The sequence below is a fragment of the Xiphophorus maculatus genome, chromosome 11 (assembly GCF_002775205.1).
Source record: "Xiphophorus maculatus strain JP 163 A chromosome 11, X_maculatus-5.0-male, whole genome shotgun sequence".
NCBI lineage: Eukaryota > Metazoa > Chordata > Actinopteri > Cyprinodontiformes > Poeciliidae > Xiphophorus > Xiphophorus maculatus.
The window spans coordinates 719,064-738,515 of record NC_036453.1 but is presented as its reverse complement, the minus strand read 5'-3'; the positions used below and the strand labels follow the sequence as shown (position 1 = coordinate 738,515).

Sequence of the window (19,452 nt, the reverse complement as noted above, 5' to 3'; positions counted from 1 at the left end):
TCCTGGGTTCGATTCCCAGACCGGGGTCTTTCTGCATGGAGTTAACATTTTCTCCCTGTGCATAGTGGGTTCTCTCCGGTTACTCTGGCTTTCTCCCACAGTCCAAAAACATGACTGTCAGGTTAATTGGTTTCTCTAAATTCTAAATATCCAGTGAGCGGCAGTTCTATGGGCACAAATGCCTTGTTGATCCCAGAGGTCAGAGGAGAATGGCCAGGCTGGTTTGAGCTGATAGAACGGCAACAGTAACTCAAATAGCCACTCGTTACAACCGAGATATGCAAAACATTGTATGCACAAAAAACTTTGGAGCATGTGGAAATGTTTGTTGCTCTTTATTGAGGACATTTCATAAGAAAATATCCCTTCTGGTGCTAAATTCTAATAAATGACTGTGGACATTTATTACTCTCCATGAGCCCCAACAGCAGTGCATTACGCCTAAGCTTTTCTATGCTTCTTTCTTGTGCCACTCGAGGAAGCATTTGGTTTGTTCTACAGAGGTTGAAACATTCTAAGTTGAAATTTTGAACAGAGCTTCAAAGAGAAAAACACACTAACCGCTGCCCCTACAGTTAGCATAATAAAACTTACTATAGGTTAGTGTTACTAGGCTAACCAATAGTAAGCATGACAATAATCTAAACACAGTTTATTGCTGCGCTCCATTTAGACAGGAAGTCAGACCTGAGGGTGACATCACTCCCAACGTAACTGTGTTCCAGCTGAAGGTCAGAAAACCAGTGGGATTTGAAGGTTGCTGAGTTCAATGACAACTCAAACCGCATATACTGTAGGAATACAAACATTTGCATAGTGGTTGAAACATTATAGGTTGAAATGACTAGAACTTCAAAGAGAAAACACACTTATCACAGCCGCAGACAAACAGTTAAATTGGATATTGTTAAACATGAATGCAGCTCCTTGAAAAATATGTTGAGACTTAATATGCGTCTTGCTTATCTGAAATAATATAAATCAGCAGGAGGGCATTTTGTTGTTGACTTTACCTTTTGAAAATACAGCAACCAGCCTTTTTTCAGTTACTATTTCAGCTCTAAATGATCACAAAAATAGTGTAATGAATCAAAAATGATTAATTATGATGTGACAAAAAACAATATGAATCTGAGTATTTTGGTACATTCTGCTTTTCAAATATCTTCCTGTTTTCTTCTTTCAGTATAATAAATAGCATTTGTTTTTGAACTCACTAAGTAAGTGAGCCAAATAATAAATAGAAAATAAGTTTGAATGGGATTGTTTATTTTTGTCCCTAATTAGCAGTTGTCCCTGCCCATGGCACAGCTGATTGCTTATTCATGTAATGAAGCAGAAAACATACCAACCACAGCTACCACAGACTGGTGTCAAGGACACCGCTGCTTTAGATGCATTAACCCTCGTTCTTCTTTGATGATTGTTGATAAAATTTGTTCCACCGTCACACTGAAGACACTAATGCGTTCATATTCTGAGCTCTGCATTATTTATAGGTAAAGTTTCTGATTTCAGTATGCTTGCAGCTTTCTTATAAGTCCTCTTCAATTGATAGAACACATTACTATCATATTTATTCAAAACAATATGTAGCAACGCTGCTGAGAAAAACTACTTTCTAAAATGTTCTTGTGTTTTTGTTTTTGTGTCACATGTAAATATGTTAGATCATCAAATAAGTATTAATCCTGGATAAATATTAACTGAGTAAATCTAAAATGCACTTTTTAAGTGATAGTTTTATTACTTAAGGGGGACATATGCAAAATCCTCTTTTTTAGCCCTTGAATATATTTTTGTGTACTTTCAGTGTCAACAAATGTAAATGTATTCTCTCTCAGTGCTGCATAGATATTGTTATATTTTGTTTGGGTTATATTTTTCATTCAGTTCATTTTTATCTATTCCCTAACATTTTCTTGTATAAGATGTTGCCACATTATCTGTGTAACTGCTAAAGTAGGTCATGCCTTCTGCCTATTCAATTTTGTCAATTCACCATTTTTTTCCATACATCAAACTTGAAGTCCAAGTTCACCTATCCTGAAGTTGTGAGCAGACAAATCAAAATGTTCAAATCTAGGTTATATTGACACACAAGACATGCTTGGGCACTACAGTTAAACTACTCTCTATATTGTAGATCGTTGGTACAGATGGAAAGGGTGTAAATACAGTAATAACACCATTGTGATGCATTCATTAGAATGTGTGGTTCTGCAGGTTCATCATTCTCCTGCTCTGGGTCAGACTCTGGCTCCAACATGTAATGTAACGTTGACATCTTTAATTAACTTTGAAATAAAACGTTTCTCTATAATTATTTGTAGATAATTATATCGCTCCTATCAAACTACAGAATTGGCCAATAGGAGTGGAGTGGCCCAACCAGGACGTGGGGCGGGGCATGACATCTCTCACTCACATTAAAAAATACAGCAAAATGAAATGAACCTTAGAACAGAGTAAACGACAGATCTGTAGAGCTACAATAACAAGGAATTCAGACCAACTTTATATACTATATATACTTTATATAGGCCATAAGTCAATGATTCACATGTTAAAAGGAAGGATTTTAAAGCATATGTCCACTTTAAGAGAAAAAAGCTATTCAAACCAAACTAACCTTGTGTGAGTGAATGATTTAGATACTTCTGATTTCTCCTTGCACCACTGTGATCCAGGATTTAAGAAGCAGCCTGACTCATTATTTTGTTGTGTGAGTTTTCATCCATGAACAAACACTTTGTGTTTGATGTTTGTTTATTTGAATAATATATTGAATGCATAAATGCCACTTGCTGTGTTGGTAGGAGTATCTGAAAACCCAGTGATGTCTTGTGATGCAGGTGTTGAAGGGATGTAAGAAGCTGACCATGTCAGTGTGCTCAATGGGTCGCATCCCAGGAGGCTACATGACCAACCGAGTGTACAGCTGGCTGGACCCTCAGGGCCGGAGTGTGTCTCCACCACCTGATAGCCAGGAGGCCGACCTGAGACAAGGACACGGCATGGAGGAGAGGACGGTAAGACCAATGATTGTGTGCTGCTCATTAGTAAATAAAAATTACAATCTAGTTTAAAATATTTATTATGTTGAATTATGCTAATGGTTGTCCTCCACTGTGACAACAGTGAGCCAAACACATTTACTCTCTAAGGACAATTGGGATGACCTTTGTTGCAGAATGAGTCTGTCTTCAAAATGTCACAGTGTGATCTGAACCTCGAGAGAAGATTTACACAGTGACTCATCTGAAAAACATACCAATGACCACTCTTGTCATGGTGTGTTGGTGTTGGACCTAAATGTAGCGTTGAGTAGATTTTCAAGATTTAATAAAGAATGACAAAACAAAAAAATTACACCAAAACACCATCAAGAATGTAGGAAGCCACAGCAGAACAAAAATAACAGGAACCAGGAACAACAGGGACGTAACGGGATAAGGCAGGATTAAAAAGAGGAACCAGGAAGGACTATGAGCAAGAGAAGGGTTTATATGCTGAGAGGGTGAAAGCTGGACCAAAAGACCTGGGCTGATGAGCTAATGGTTTGCGGGTGTGAGGGGAGAGACCAGAAGGCAAACTGAGGAGAGAGCGAAAGTAGGAGAGAGAGAGAGAGAGTGAGAGAGAGAATGACAGAGGGGGCAGCGGAGAGTGCACAACAGGGGAACTAGGATTTTTTTTTTTCTATTAGTGGCATTAGATGTATGAATTATCTGTGACTGTATCACCTGTGGACTGATACATTACAAAAACAAAACAGGCTCCAAAGAACATGGGAGGCTGGCATAAACAGACTCATCTGTTTGATGAGTCATTTGAAGCAGAGGTCACAAGTGAAACCATTTTCTTTGACACAGTGGTGATAAAGTAACAGTGTGCATTATGTAAGATTTTGCTCCCTGGAGATTTTGACAATATTTGCAAAATATATATGTAGAAGTGTATATATGTACTGTATATATATAGAAGCACAATCTTTCAACTACCGCATCTGCATAGGAGATGAACTCAGCTACAGTGCTGCCCACATGTACTAGGCAACTGTAAATGGAAAATGGAACGGGAAAAAAGCTTTAAAAGAAATTACCTTTTATTGAACTAGAATAAGATCACATGGGCCTCTTTGAATAAATAATGCTTATTTTTTTATTCAAAATCACTGGTTTCATAGTTGTTTGCACACTTTGTACCATTTTGCAGTTGTCTTTACTACAACAATTCACATGGTGGGATTACACAAAGTGAAGGATCTTTTACTGTTTTTGTTTGCTTAGTTTCTGTAAATCAGGGATGTCCAATGTTAATCCTCAACACACCTGAATATAATGATGACTCTTTAGAGGCGTCTGCAGAACACTGACATGCTGAGGAGGTAGTGACAACCAGAGTGTTGAACCAGGGAAAGAGAACTAAAACATGCGGGATACTGGCCCTTGAGCCCTGACTTTGGACACCTCTAGAGTCTAGACCATGGGTTCTTCTGATTGAGATCTTGTCTTCACCCCACATGTTTTCTTCTTTGATCTGGGGATTGAGATGGGCATATAAGAAACTTGATTTTTTATGTGCTGATTTGACCAAATGTTTTGAATCATTATCTTACTGATCAATTAACTTGCAGGTGGCAATGAATATATATTTTAAAAATAAATACATTTTAAATCTCTAGATTTTGTAAAGGACTCCTGGTGCAATTCAATACAATAAGGTTCCCAGGACTTTTAAAATAGAAAAGTCCTGTTATGTGTTTTCCATTATATAGCACAATCATTCCGCAAGTACTTAGGTACTTTTACTCAAAAATGTGTGTGGTACTTTTACCAGAGAAAAGTTTTTGTCTTTTTATTTGTACTTTTACTTAAGTACATTGTTTGGGTACTTTCTCCACCACTGTTCATTTATGGGACAAAACCTGAAAACAGACGTACACAGTTATTGTTAGTTAAATTGTTAACCATTGACAATACTGAGAAGTCTGAATGTGATGTCTTCACCACAGGTCAACCTGAATATGGACAACGGTCGCTCTCTGGGTCTAATGATAAGGGGTGGGGCTGAGTACGGACTGGGGATCTACATCACAGGAGTGGACCCTGGATCTGCTGCTCATGTTGGTGAACTCAAGGTGCGCCTCACTCATTTTAGAACTCAATATTTGCTTAACATTCAGAGATCGAATTTATAGAAAATAAAGTAATTTGAAATCGCTCTTTAGAAGGAATGCAAATATAAGCAATGTGGGAGCTCTTACTTTGTCTGTGTCTCCAATGAAGATATCATATCATCGTCACTATCAATATCTTACTTGATATTTAGGATATGTTTTTCTTCAGATATTATTTTATCTGAAAAAAATCCATTCTTTTATTTAACTTTATTCTCTTGACAACAAGTAGAGCAGTGTAGGAAATCTCATGAACTAGATACCAGCACAAGCTATTTACCTTACAGGCATAACTTAAAGGTTATTATTTGTATGAGTGGCTAAGTAATGGTAAATGGCTTGTACTTACATATCATTTACTTTTCTTTTATTGAACTGGCTTTATTTTCACACTTATTAATAATTTTGTACCAGTCAGGAACAAAAATGGGATGAGCTAAAGCCGGATTTATTAGTGCTATATGTCAGTGCTTTCAAACAAAACAGTCAGTGAGATGGATTACCCGATTTACGCAGAGTTGCAGGAGGCAGTTGTCTGTTTCTGTCAGTGGGTGAAAGGTGGAGAAAGGTCAGGGTAGCATTCACCACAAGGCAAACAAACAAAAATTAATTTACACACTTGCACTCTAGGACAGATGAATAATCTAATGTCAAAGGGTCGTGGACAGTATGGAGAAACTGGAGAATGCGTGCACATAGAATAAATACAAATCCCAAGGGTCCAACTCAGATGGGTTTGAACCACGACCTTTTTGCTGTGGTGTTCTAGATTTAATGAAAGAAGATTTCTACCTCTACCTGCTGTCATTGATAATATCTGCAAGAGTACTTGATTCTAGTAAACCTGCAGAGATTTTTTACATTTGACCTGATGGTGCTTTTAACATCTGAAGCTTGGCTTCTGGTCCCAATACTCACACTGCACCCTTCAGGGCTGGTCTGGTCAGAAATCCAGACAGCATTCAGGATCAAAAAACTCAGGCCACATTGATGTGATAATCATTTGTGTTTGTGTGACTTTCAATTAAATACATGTCAATGTATGTGTATATGTGTTGCTGTGTCAGTTTAAGTGTAGAAATAATTCTGTCTATGTTGATTGGATATTGACTTAGTGTATGTGAATGAATTTGCCATGTGGAGGTGAACAGTTGTTGAAGTGAATAGAACAGTGGAAAGCCTGCAGCCCACAGCAGCAGGAGCAGCACAAACATTTTGGTGGCAGGAAAAAAAAGGCCACCTTGGTACGGCCGGCTGCCTTAGTAGTGTGAGACTTTTTACAGGCACAGCTTGAACATTATGTACAGTATATATGCCTGTTTCTACTCAATAGCCATGCTGTCTGATGCAGATGTCTAAAGTGTTCAATCTGCTAAAGCAGAAGTTTTCAAATCCAGACCTGCTGCAACATTTTGGTCCGGTCCCAATGCTCACACTGCACCCTACGCAGCCACTGCACTCTACGCACCCCCTAAGAAGTGTGTACTCAAAGTGAACAAGGGTTCAAATGTGCAGGTTACAACCATGTGAAAATTAGAGAAATGGGACAGTACGCCTCTGCATGTCAACTTCGACATCCAAAATGGTGGACCTGTCGCTAATCAAGTGTTCGTGCTGCTAAAAAGTTTAACTACAACAAAGAAATTGATTTGAAATGTACTGTACGGGTATTTTTGCCAAAGTCACTGCTGGATATGTTTGGCTCTCCAAATGTGTTTTGTTATGATTTGTTGAATAAAGAGCTTGATTGATTTACACATGTTCAGTAGAGGGAAACAAAATTATTTCAATACTTTACATTGTGAACACTGCCATATTTCCAATGGCAACTTCTTATCATATGATGATTGCCAAAGAATACACACTAAAATTTAACAGTTTTAAAGGTAATTCCTCCTGCATTGATTCAGCCTATTAAAGCTGAATTACATACCCAGCTGTTACTCAAGAAGAACTGTCTCTGATTAGGAATGGCTACAGAGACAAAAAATTTAATAATACATTTACAAGGAGCATTCATTTTATTCCCCTCTACCATGAGAAGAAAACATTTCTTTAAAAATTATAATATCTCTAAAGAAAATAAGAACTAAATACCTTTTTCCACTCCCTCCAAAAATTTATGAAATTAATTTCATAATTATATATGGTTTTCCCTGGAATGACTTTCAAAAGAAATTCATAATAAATATCAATTTCTGTGCGTCTTGTTACTGAGATTTTGAGATAACCCAATTTTTTTCAAAGCCGGAGAATTGGGACGAACTGCACACTCAAACCTTCCAACATGAACGCGCATTTGAAGGACACAAGGATTGAATCAAGGGTCTAACTTTGGGCCGTAGTCTCAGAGAGGCTGATGACTTCACCTCCATGACAGCCTTGCTAACCCAGGCTAAGATATTTTCTATGTGCTTTAAGGCCTTTAAGGCCTATCTGCCTCAAAAAACAGGCCACTCTCACTCTGTGCTATTTTCTGTCCTGCCTAAGGCAAGAAAAACAGAAACCAGCCTTCCTACCTGTAAACAATATTTCTTTCATCATGATAACACACTGTGTCCTACATCGAAAAAAGAAATAAACAGCTTTCTAGTTAAAATCTGGGATAATTCAAACTAATTGGGACAACTGGAACTTCTCCATCTCCCCCTCATCACTGTGCTCCTTCCAGGAACCAGGCTCACAGACATTCAAGGGCCGTTCGTTCTTTCCTATGACACAGTGAAGAAACCTATCAACATGTCCTAAACTAGAAAATGAACATAACAGTTTGAACTTACTTTTAAAAATGTTAAATGTACATTTTTGTAGTGGATGCATTTTTTTCCACAAAGTTTCACTGTTGGCATATGTATTATTTGACAGTTGTAATACATGTCCAATGCATTGTTGAACATTCAGACAGAATGTCAAAAAGCAATCATTGCTTAGGATAGTATCAGAAAACTATAACAATTTTCACTAGATTGTTTTGCTGTTTCACATTACATAAGTCACCACAGCTACTGAGGCTACATATTGCTACTGCATTTTCAATATTTACTCACGAAAATTAATCTGCAGCTAACTATATTCAATAGAAGATATAGCATACATTTGTCAGTGCTCAGGTGTTATAAAATAGGAGCAATATATTACAAAATGAGTAGCCTATCATGTGAAACACAAAACCTTCTGATACCCAGGTTTACAAACAGCTGACTCAGGTGCAAATGTAATCATTTTCATAATCATTTCCATAGCTCTGAGACCATGGTCTTGAGCTGGAAAAGGGTAGAGTACCTTCTCCAGATTCTGTCCCAAGTGGAGGAGTTTAAGTATCTTGAGAAGAGGGAAAAATGGAGTCGATAGGCAGATTGGTACAGCGTCTGCAGTGCAGCAGGTGCTGTACAGGTCTGAGAGCTGAGACTAAAGGCGGAGGTCTTGCTTTACCAGTCAATCTATGTTCCTATCCTCATCTGTGGTCATAAGCTTTGGGTCATGACTGAAAGAACAAGATCACAGATACAAGTGGCCAAAATCACAGATACAAGTGGCCAAAATTAGTTTTCTCAGTAGGAGGTATGGGCTTGAGAGTTGCTCGAGTCCAGTCCTGGAGAGTTACCGTCCTGCAACTTTTAGATGCATCCTTACTCCAACAGACAGGAGCAGGGATGCATCTGAAAGTTGCAGGATAGTAGCTCTCGAGGACTGGACTTGAGCACCCTTTCTTTAGGGCAAGGTCGTTCATCTGGGAGGCAGTCAGAGTTGAGCCGCTGCTTCTCCACGTCAAGGGAAGTCAGTCGAGATGGCTCTGGCATCATGTTGGATGTCTCCTGGATGCCTCCCTGATGAGATGTTCCAGGCACGTCCCACTGGGAGAAGACCCAGAGGAAGACCCAGGACGGATGGACGATATTTCTGGATGGATGGATGGATGGATGGATGGATGGATGGATGGATGGATGGATGGATGGATGGATGGATGGATGGATCGATGGATGGATCGATCAAGAAATTAACCTTATTACATATGACAGAAAATGTGAGTAAAAGCCTGCCTTTAATATCCTCTAATATTAGTGTCTGACCTGTTTTTTGGTGATGACTTTTGACCAGACAGGCAGTGTACTATCTGCTGTAAGTATTGTATATACATTGCCTGTTGTAAGTACTGGTTACAAAGGTTTTATGTTTTGAATTATTTGTAATTCTAAATGTCTCTTCTGCCTTAATTTTATGTTTTGTTATATAATTATTGTCTTTATTAACTTTTTATTTTGTTTTTTATGACACGTGAATAAAAAAAAATATCTATCTAATTAAATGATTTTTACAAATTAAAGCAGATCAAACTCAGTAATCAAGTAGTCTTTTTACCAAATAATTGTTTACTCTGACTAGTCTAATTTTTTATGTCTACTTATTGCTTCTGGTTGAGTAAAAATACATACAACAAAGTAAGTTTTTTCTTATTTGAGTACAGTTTGTGGTTTCTCCACAAAACTGATTTGGGGTATTTGGTTTGTATCCCTCACTGTTACATTCTCTGGATCATCCACTCCTCCCCGCCGTAGTTTGTTTCTGTCTTTGCGTGGTTGGTCTCATTTTGTCCTCTCCTGTTTCATTTTGGAGCTTTTTTTACAAAACTTTGATGTAGCATTTGATAAAAATTTTCTGCCATACTCTAACCTAACCTTAATGTTGTTTCTCAATAGCAGTGACATAACCACAGGGAGTTTCTACACAGATTGACTGCAAGACTTGTTTAATCTTACAGCCTGTTTTCTGTGCAGTAAGCTAAAAATGTAATGTTTCACATTCAATGTCGTTTAGTTTGCTTTTATTGATTATCATCAAAGTACAATTAATCCTACACACTTTAATACTTTAATAATACAAATTGATAATATGATTGTGGAGAGAGTGACTGAAATTAGGTTTTTGGGAGTACTGATTCAAAACAAGATCTGTTGGAAACCTCATATAAGATATGTCCAATCTAAATTGGTAAGAAGTATTGCAGTCCTTGCTAATGCTAGAAAATATTTAAACTCCTCTGCCCTATACATTCTGTACTGCTCACTTAATTTACCTTACCTAAGTTACTGTGTGGAAATTTGGGGCAACACTTACAGAACGTTACTACAACCATTATGCACATTACAAAAAAGAGCCATTCGCTTAGTTCATAAGGTTGATTTTTACTGTCATACCCACAATCTATTTATAGATTCTTATTTATTGAAGTTCACTGATTTAGTAGAGTTTCAAACTGCACAGATTATGTTTTAAGCCAGAAATAAAATATTGCCAGAAAAGATTCAACAATTATTTTCCGATAGAGTGGGGGGATATGACTATAGAGAAAACCTTAACTTCAGAACTTTGAAGGCTCGTACAACAATGAAAACAATGTGCATTTCGGGGGTTGGTGTGAGGATCTGGAATAAACTCTCTAAAGAGCTGAAGCAAAGTCCAAGTATGAGACATTTTAAGAAAGGTCTCAAGGCAGCTATTATTCAAAGTTATAAGGAAGAACAAGGGGGATAATCCTGGTTGGGAACCAAAACTTTAGGTAGGATGTCATCAAGTAGGTGGCATGTCGGCGCAGGTGTGGGTAAATATATAAAGGTATGAAAATAACAGTGTATTTTGTCTAGAAGCAGATGGGTGTGTATATGGGTGTATGCACGTATATATGTTTGTATATGTAAATATATATATATGCATGTGTACAGATGTGTATGTGTGTGTATGCACTATTTTCATCTAGCTGAGGAAATCTTATTAGACTTATTATTTCCTTTGTCAGAAAGGATATCGGACATTGAAAATATTGTGATAAATTACAGCTGGAAAAGGGGTATGACTACATAAGTTATACTTCAGCATACTCCTTTTCAGACTCATAATCACCGATGTGATGTGTTTTTTTATTGTTTTTTCTTTTTTCTTTTTTTCTTTTTCAAAAGAAATATATTATGTACTTTGTGTCGTTTACACTGTCGGTGAAAGGTTGGTCTGAAATAAACTAAACTAAACTAAAAACTAAAACTAAAACACTTGAAGTCAGTTTTAATAGTTTAACTATAAACATTATTTTGAACAGATTTTGTCACAGTAACAATTTCTGTGACAATTTTATTTATGTTGACTGTAGATGTATGAAGCCATTTCCCCTAGATTAGTGGTGTCCATCCCTTCTCTTGAAGTACCACTATCCTGCATGTTTTAGCAGGGCAGAGAATAACACATATTCTATAAGTTAATCACACACATGTATATGTGATTAACATGCTTTCAGCAGCACCCCATAGCTGTCATGCAATCATTTGAATAAGGTGTGCTGAAACAGAGACATATCTAAAACATGCAGGGTCGAAATACTTGAGGACCAAGGTTGGGAGCCACTGGTCTAGATCACATTTGTGGTCTTTTTTTTTTACAGAGTTTATTAATAGTTTTATGACCATTATGAGTCAGTGTGACTTCTTAAATCCTACTCCTGCAAAACCCTTGCAACTTTACTGTACTTTAGATATTGTAATACACAGAATGCACCCCCCGAGGCCCTCCCCCCAAAAATATGTAGCATTTGTCATTTAAAGATTTGCTTGTGCCTTTGGTACAGTATTTGTCACTGTTAAAATACTAAAATGATGTATATGTATGGATCACTGGCATTTGTGTTCCAACATTACAGTTAGAATGATTGTAAAGAGCCACAACAAATCCAGCAATAATATTTGAACTTAATTTCCTGTTGCAGTGGCAGTGGAATTGTGACACAATTTCATCACTGATGCACAACTGTGTCAGTGAAAGATTATAATAAATTGTCAGTATATAGTAGTGCTTATACCACTGTTCAGTGATTGGATAGGAATGATAAAGAATGGTAAACACATTGCCTTGTGTCTGTGATGTTGTCCTCTGTCGCACTTTCTGGTGATTGTCTAGCTTCTGCAGCATGATAATTAGCTTTAGTCCAGCATTGGCCTCTATGTTTATGTGTTGGAGAGAGAGACAAGGAAGGAGACTTGGCACCCTCAAGATGATAAATGGATTTGTAAAGTTAAGAGAGCTTTAAATTCCAAGCTCATTGTTTTTAAAACTGCGACTGAAGGTCATTGTGATACATTGAGTCACACAGTTTTTTTCTGCAGCATGAAACAGGGAAAATACACTGATTGTTTTGCATTGTTTTTTATTATTTATTTTTCCTATAGTTACTGAATTGTAAGTAGGGGAAACTAATAGACCTAAAGTCATCGTAAACAGGCGAAGTGCTTTTTTTTAAATAGAAGCTCTTATGCACTAAAATGTTTTAAATTCAAATCTATCCTTAAAAATTTCCAAGGACACAGAACTGATTACAAACAGTGGTTATTTATGAAATATGAAGTCCAGATTAAGAGCAGGGTGTCATTTCATATACCATAAAACATAAAAAACAACTGCAGTTCTCCTTAAATAAGAAATCATTGAAATAATTTCTTTCAGAAGAAGAAGATCAAACTACAATTGAAGGAGGAGGGGGTCACCTTAAATCAGTGTAGCTCCTTGTTCAGCAATAGCTTACCACTAGCCTGCATCCAAAGTCGTCATGGTAACCAATTGTTGTACTGGAGCCTGCTGTGGATCCAGCAGATAGCAAAGACACAGCAGCCTCTCACTTACAGGTTTTCTTGCTGTAGGTGTTCTTATGTGAAGGCCGAGTCATGCCATCCTTATAGTTAAGTAAACAGCTCTAAGTCAGTTGTTGTCGTTAGAGCAATGCCACCTAGGATAACTAGGATATACCAAAAAAAAAACAAAAAAACTTGAGACACATATTCTGTTCTGGGTCAAATTGACCGCTGATTAAAATCAAGATAAATGAGTCATGCAGAGAGTATTCATGTTTTCCTCCTCTTCTGCTGAGTGTCACTCAGTGTGGGTGGAGTTTGCCCACGGGAACTGAAAAGGTTCCTGTCAAAAGTTGTATGAGCACCTGCTTTCTCACAGTTTCCTGGTGAAGTAAAGAGAATAGTGAGAAAGTGGGCTGGGGTGTGTGGGCGTGTGCATGTATGTGTGTGGTGGCATGTGGGTGTGTGTGTGTGGTGAAATATGGTTCATAGCTGCAAGGAAACATATAGAATTGGACATTTTAAAAAAAAATTTCACCCTTTAACTTGACTGCCGGGTCAAATTGACCAGAACAGTATCTATGTAATATGTAGACGCAGGGGGGTAAATGTGTAAAATGAATACATTTTCAATTTATATGTAGAGTGCACCTATTAAGACATGCACACCATTAAGTCTCATGCAAAAAAATACTTCCAACTATTTAAAAAAAAATTTAAACTTTAAAACGGGTCAATTTGACCTGCAACATAACAGGAGGGTTAAGATATGTTTGACTGTATGTGATCCTAAGTTTTGTGATTCCATGATGAAAATTAACATAAGAAGTTGCACTATGTCTATTGCAGGTGGGCGACCAAATTCTGGAGGTGAATGGTCAGAGCTTTGTCACTATCTCCCATGATGAGGCAGTTAACATCCTCAAGTCAGGGCACCACCTACTAATGAGGTTGAGGGATGTGGGCCGTCTGCCTCATGCACGTACAATTGTGGATGAGACCAAATGGATCTGTGGTCAGGTCATCGCTGAGACCAATGCAACATCTGGCCTAAATTCTGTCTCACATCCTAGTGTTGGTGCTGTTGGTCATTCAAGCATCAGTGCCAGTGGCAACAATACAAGGTAAGTATGCTAAGCTAGGCTAAAGAATCTTACATTGGAACCACAAGTGGAATTAGATAATCAAGGCATTTAACCATTTACTGCCTGAATTTATTTATAGTAATATGTGTTTTTGTTTTCAATCAAATACTAATTTAAGTAGAGATTGTTGACTTAGATAGTATATACAATACATATAAATGTAGATATTTAGTATGCTCATGTGTGAAATTAGGCATATTTTGACATAGATCGATTACTGGATGACAACATAGTGCTTTCAATGTGATAATGATTATAACATGTGGAATATGCATCATCCTGCATTACAGGATTACAGAATATGCATCCTGGATTAAGGCCAGAAGTGGCTTAAAGCAAATTTCCAGCAATTGTCTAAAAATTGTTAGTGAGTCCTGAAATATGCTCACTGAATTCTGTATGTGAACCATTAAAAATAGGACCAAATGCTAATGACTTCGTTTGTTTGTTTCACTAGTGTAACTAAATATTGTTAAAGACCTTAACTGCATTCCCTGGACAATGTGTTTTTTATTTGTGACAAAAATTGGCATAGGAGCACTCAAAAGGTGAGAATCAATATTTCTCTGGTTTTATTAAATTATAATTATTAAAATATAATTCTAAGCTCCTTGCTGGAGGTAGTGCAGATCAGATGCATGGCAACCTCGCCTCTGACAGGCTGTCTCAGGGCAGCTATGACTATGAATGACTGAATATAGTATGAAACCTTTGGGGTCCTCTGGACTTCATAAAACGCTACACTAGTACCATATTTACCATTTTAGCATAACATCCATAAGAACATCACCTGACAGTTATGACCTTGCCCTTGCTGATTAAAATCAGTTCTGGCCCTTTGTTGCAGTTACAGTACCTTATTGTCCTTTGAATGCTGTTGTTATATCAACAAACCTTAAGTACTAATTTCTTTACTGAATTTGTTTTGGGATCTAGGGTGGTTTGAGTTTGGTTTTGCATTTTTGTCACTTTTAGTGTCCCTTAGGTTTTTCTATTTAGTTTGCCCTGTTTTCCACTCCTGTTCTTCCTTAGTGATTCTTGTTATGTTTCTTGTTTCTTGTTATTTTTTGTTATTCTAGTTTATCATGTCTCTTTAGTCCAAGTTATTCTTTAGCCTTAGAATTATTTCCTGTCTCACCCTCACTCTCCTGTATCACTTACTCTTTCTGTCGAGGCATCTACTATATTGATGCTATATATACTATATAGAGGCATCTACTTCACAGCTCTTTTGTGCTGTGAAGTTGACACTGTTTTTCTACATGCATTACATATATAGTATTTGATATTTTGTCCCTGTTGCAGACCGTCATCTGCCAGAGCCACACCTGTATTTGGAAAGGTGAGAAAGCAACATTGCTGTTAATTCCTCATGCTACAAATGTATTTCAAACTAAATGAAGATGGATGCAGATTTTAAATTTAAGCCAGATTAGGACCGTTGTAAAATGTATCTTTTTTAATTAGTGGCAGTTTCCCAAAATACAGCAAATTATATCGAGGCAGCTTTTTGAAAGAGTGATTCATGTACTTGTTACATATAGTTTGGGTTAGGGTAACTCCCTGTATTTTGTAGTTAATGATGCATCCACCAGGCACCTGCAGGTTGTATACAATGCTGCAGACTTTTAATAAGGGAGGCACCAATCCACTTTTTTCACTCCTGATGCCGATACAGATATCTGAGGTTTAGTATTGGCCGATACTGACACTGATCCAATACAGAAAAAACATTACTGAGTTGATTGAAAACATTTCCTGTTTGCTGATTTGTTTTTTAAACACAGACATAAATGGACTGAATTGCAAATTGATTTGATAACTCTGCACCAGTACAGCACACTTAAATACGAATATAATTTTATATCTTGTAAAATTATATTTTATAATTTATAATTGATAATTGTAGAGAGTCTTGCAGCAATGTCGTCGGTAGCGGCTCAGGGCTTTCTCTTCTTTACACAAAGAAGGTACAGCCTTCTTTGTGTAAAGAAAGGCTTTATACAAAGCCTTCAATTAACCAATCACACATGAGTTCTGGCTTTGTGAAATCTGATTTCATTAAAAACAGAGTTTCTTCAAAGATTGGTTCCCACTTCACCACTCTCACACATCTTTGGCACTTCTACGAGTTGTTTTTATATTTCTAATTAATCTATCTAACTGATTTATAATCACAAGGCAGGGTTACTGTAATACATTTTTACCAGTCAAGTAACCATGCATTTTTCGCTCCTTTGGTGCTTTGGACTTTTCTTACTGAAAAGAAATCTTTTGTCTCAGTCGGCAGGGTACAGAGGGGTTAGCCCACCTGGTGCTCAGGTGTCTCTGGAGCAACAGGCCTACATGCTGCTGACAGAACAGGAGAGGCAGACCATGGCCTACTATCTGCAGGAGTATCAGCAAGGACACATCAATGTGGAGCCATTGACCATGGCTCTTTCTGAGCTTTTCAACACCCATGCAAAGGTGAGGAACACCTGACCTGATTTCAATCACAAGCCATGCTCACTTTCAATATGCTCTTATTTTATTTTCTGCTTTCATTTCTTATCCAACCCACAGTTGTCCTTGTTGTCTGAGGTCAGGAGTCTAGTGGCTCCTCAGGATCTGGAGGTGTATGACAGGCTGGTGTTGCACCATCAAAGAGAGGCTCATCAGGCCTGGCAAGGAGGTCTCAGAGTGCTACATCCATCAGGCCATTGCAGCCATGCAGCTCTGGTGATACATGATGCAGGACAGATCAGCCATCCAGTGGTAACCTCCCTCTCTGTAATACCTGACGATGTGAAATCCACCTTTAGTGTTTTGATGCCATTCTTGTGTTTTTGACTGCATTCACCTTAGTAGTCAGGATGAAGTCTGTTAGTTGATAACGCAAGAAAGTTTCTGAAATAGAAATTAAAAGCAAGATTTTTCAGCATTTTTACAGAATGTTTTCATTGCCTTGTTAAACATATTAAATAAATGGTCCCTTTCAGATCTTAAAATGAAATGAATATGATGTCACCTGATCAAAAACAATTCAAATCACTTCAGTTGATTCATAGAACAATTTTTGACAACAAATATGATATACACATATTAACAACATTGTTGTTGTCCTTTATTAACCAAAAAGTCCATAATGGTCACTAAAATAACTTTAATCTAACAATACTAATAAATGATATAAAAAAAAAAAAAACAATTACTGAAAATCAAACAGTGAAAATTAGACATTGATTTTAAAATGTGGTTCAACCTGCAATTTAATATTTACAGGTATTTACAGGCTCAACCTTTTGGGGCAATCACTACAACCAAACAAATTCTAATTGTCAGAGAGACGTCTTCACCTGTCCACAGGTGTTCTGGTCCACTCCTCATGGACAAACTGCTCCAGGTGACTCCAGTTGAAGGGAGCCTTCTCCAGATGTTTCAGCTCCTTCCACAGATGTTCAACAGGATTTAGATCAGGACTGATAGCAGGCCTGTTCAGAATAGTCCAATGTTTTTCTCTTAGGCATTCTTGGGTTTTCTAGTTGTGTTTTGGTTGTGTTTTCTAAAAGGACTGGTTTAGGTCAGTCCTGTTAAATTTTAAGAAAACTTTAAGAAAAGGTCAGGTTACCAAACTATTCTTCTTTATCTATTTATTAGGTTTGTTTACACAACATTTCTCGCTTTATTTGACCCAACACACAGATCCCAGGCAGAGAAGAGCAATGAAATAAAATTGCTTTTATTTCATACAATGGAGTGAAAACAATTGTCGCTGTCCCCCCATGTCCAGTTATCGATGCTTTTGTATTATCATTTAAGATAGTTTGTCCACTTTTCTGAGAAATGCACTGAGAACAAAATCCTTATACTCTGTGTGTGGGTGTGTGGGGGCGTGCGTGTGTGTGGGCGTGTGCGTGCGGCAGAGATGTGTGCCTCAGAAGTTGTTCCTCACCAGACTGGGGCTGCAGAAAATAACCTTGAGTGTCAGAAATGCTGTCACACACACTGCCTGTGTGTTACTCTGACCTTTTTCACATATTTTGCATCTTACCAAAGGTATCCAGAACATCCTTTTGAAGGACCTTTTCTTCCTCCCTACCACTACATTAATGAAAATCTGATAAAGTCACACAGAGGAGACTGAGACTTAATGTTGCTAATCTGTTTGGTTTAAACAGTTTTTGACACATTCCCACAGCGCTGTGATTTAGTTTTTGTTGAATAACTAAAAAGATTGTTATTTTATGTCACTTGTTGATCTGAGCTGAATTGACCTCCGTTAAAACATAGCAAGTTCAACCTTTCAAGTAACGTTACATCACAGGATTAAGAGTTCAAAATTACCATTGTGTTAACCTTACAACGTTATTAAAAAGAAATTCTATGATTGTCAACTTTAACAGGTAAATAACTTGGCTACAAGTGACATTGAAATCTTTCAAATCTTTCTGTTGTTCCCTCAGTTTCCCTCGACAAAGTGCAGCTTTCTGGGTCATAACAGAGACTACAGTACATTGTATTGATGATCACTTTTAGTCCACATCAATCCACAGAGACCTCATTCTGCTTGGTCACATTATAGTTATGACGGATTTCCTTTAGCACCAGGTTCTGTTGAACTCTCTCACAGTAAACCCTTTGGAGGATTTCAGAATTGTAGCTTGATTCACAGAAAATAACACCATAAGGTACACATTAAAATTTTAATCTATTAGGTCTACAGGTGGGGGCTCTATGCAGTCTGCCAGAGAGGTAGAGTGAGCAGATTTTTTGTTTTGTTTTTTTTTTCACTGAAGAAAATGAGTGAATTCTTCTATTACTAAAATACCATATAAATACCCCTTGTATGAAAAAAAAGATCAGCGCCTGAGGTCCATTTTGAAAACTGCTGCAATGAATCAGTAAGACATAAAGCTTTAAATTATTCAACAGTTTGTTCAAGGACTCATTCTGTCGTCCTGTTGTCCAAGGCTCATCCATCTGGCTGCAATCTAAACTAGACCATATGCCTTTCACATTTACACTTGCATTAAAACTGTGATTTTTTTTCTTTCAGGCTGAAGCTTCCACTGGCAACTGGATAGAAAAAGAACAAGAAAAGAACAGGAATGGCTTCCGAAACATTTCACTGGTATGGGATTCTTTTCTTTACTTACTTAATGGAAAGTCAAATTTTGATTGTGAACATATGTAGCACCTTCCAACATATTCCAAACACACCATCAGACTAGAGCATCAACATACTAGTAAACTATGTGCCTAACATATTTATTATTCTGATTAATTTAAATCTATTAAGCCTGCAGTCTGCTAGACAGTACGTTCGTAGAGCGAGTTGAGGATGTAACTGAGATCAAACAGTACCCTCAGTGAGGACAGACCAGATGAACTGCAGGGAGGAATTATCAGTCCTCCCTGTAACCTTCATTGACATTTATACCAGATGATTAAGTTTATATTCCAGTTCTAGAGAGATTACCACATACACTGACATACAAAACCTGATTGTTCTCTTCCAATATGGCCTAATAGAATA

General features: G+C 37.4%; 1 protein-coding gene across 2 annotated transcripts in view; it reads left to right on the top strand.

Moving 5' to 3' along the window:
- The window catches only part of LOC102233680 (whirlin-like), a 45,651-nt gene that overhangs the window by 15,563 nt on the left and 10,636 nt on the right, over window positions 1-19,452 (top strand). For both annotated transcript variants that reach the window (XM_023341731.1, XM_014471859.2), the window contains exons 2-8: window positions 2,856-3,032; window positions 5,015-5,140; window positions 13,639-13,913; window positions 15,240-15,276; window positions 16,218-16,403; window positions 16,500-16,691; window positions 18,973-19,047. In XM_023341731.1, the coding sequence (XP_023197499.1) occupies window positions 2,856-3,032; window positions 5,015-5,140; window positions 13,639-13,913; window positions 15,240-15,276; window positions 16,218-16,403; window positions 16,500-16,691; window positions 18,973-19,047 (1,068 nt within the window). The remainder of the gene's footprint in view (window positions 1-2,855; window positions 3,033-5,014; window positions 5,141-13,638; window positions 13,914-15,239; window positions 15,277-16,217; window positions 16,404-16,499; window positions 16,692-18,972; window positions 19,048-19,452) is intronic.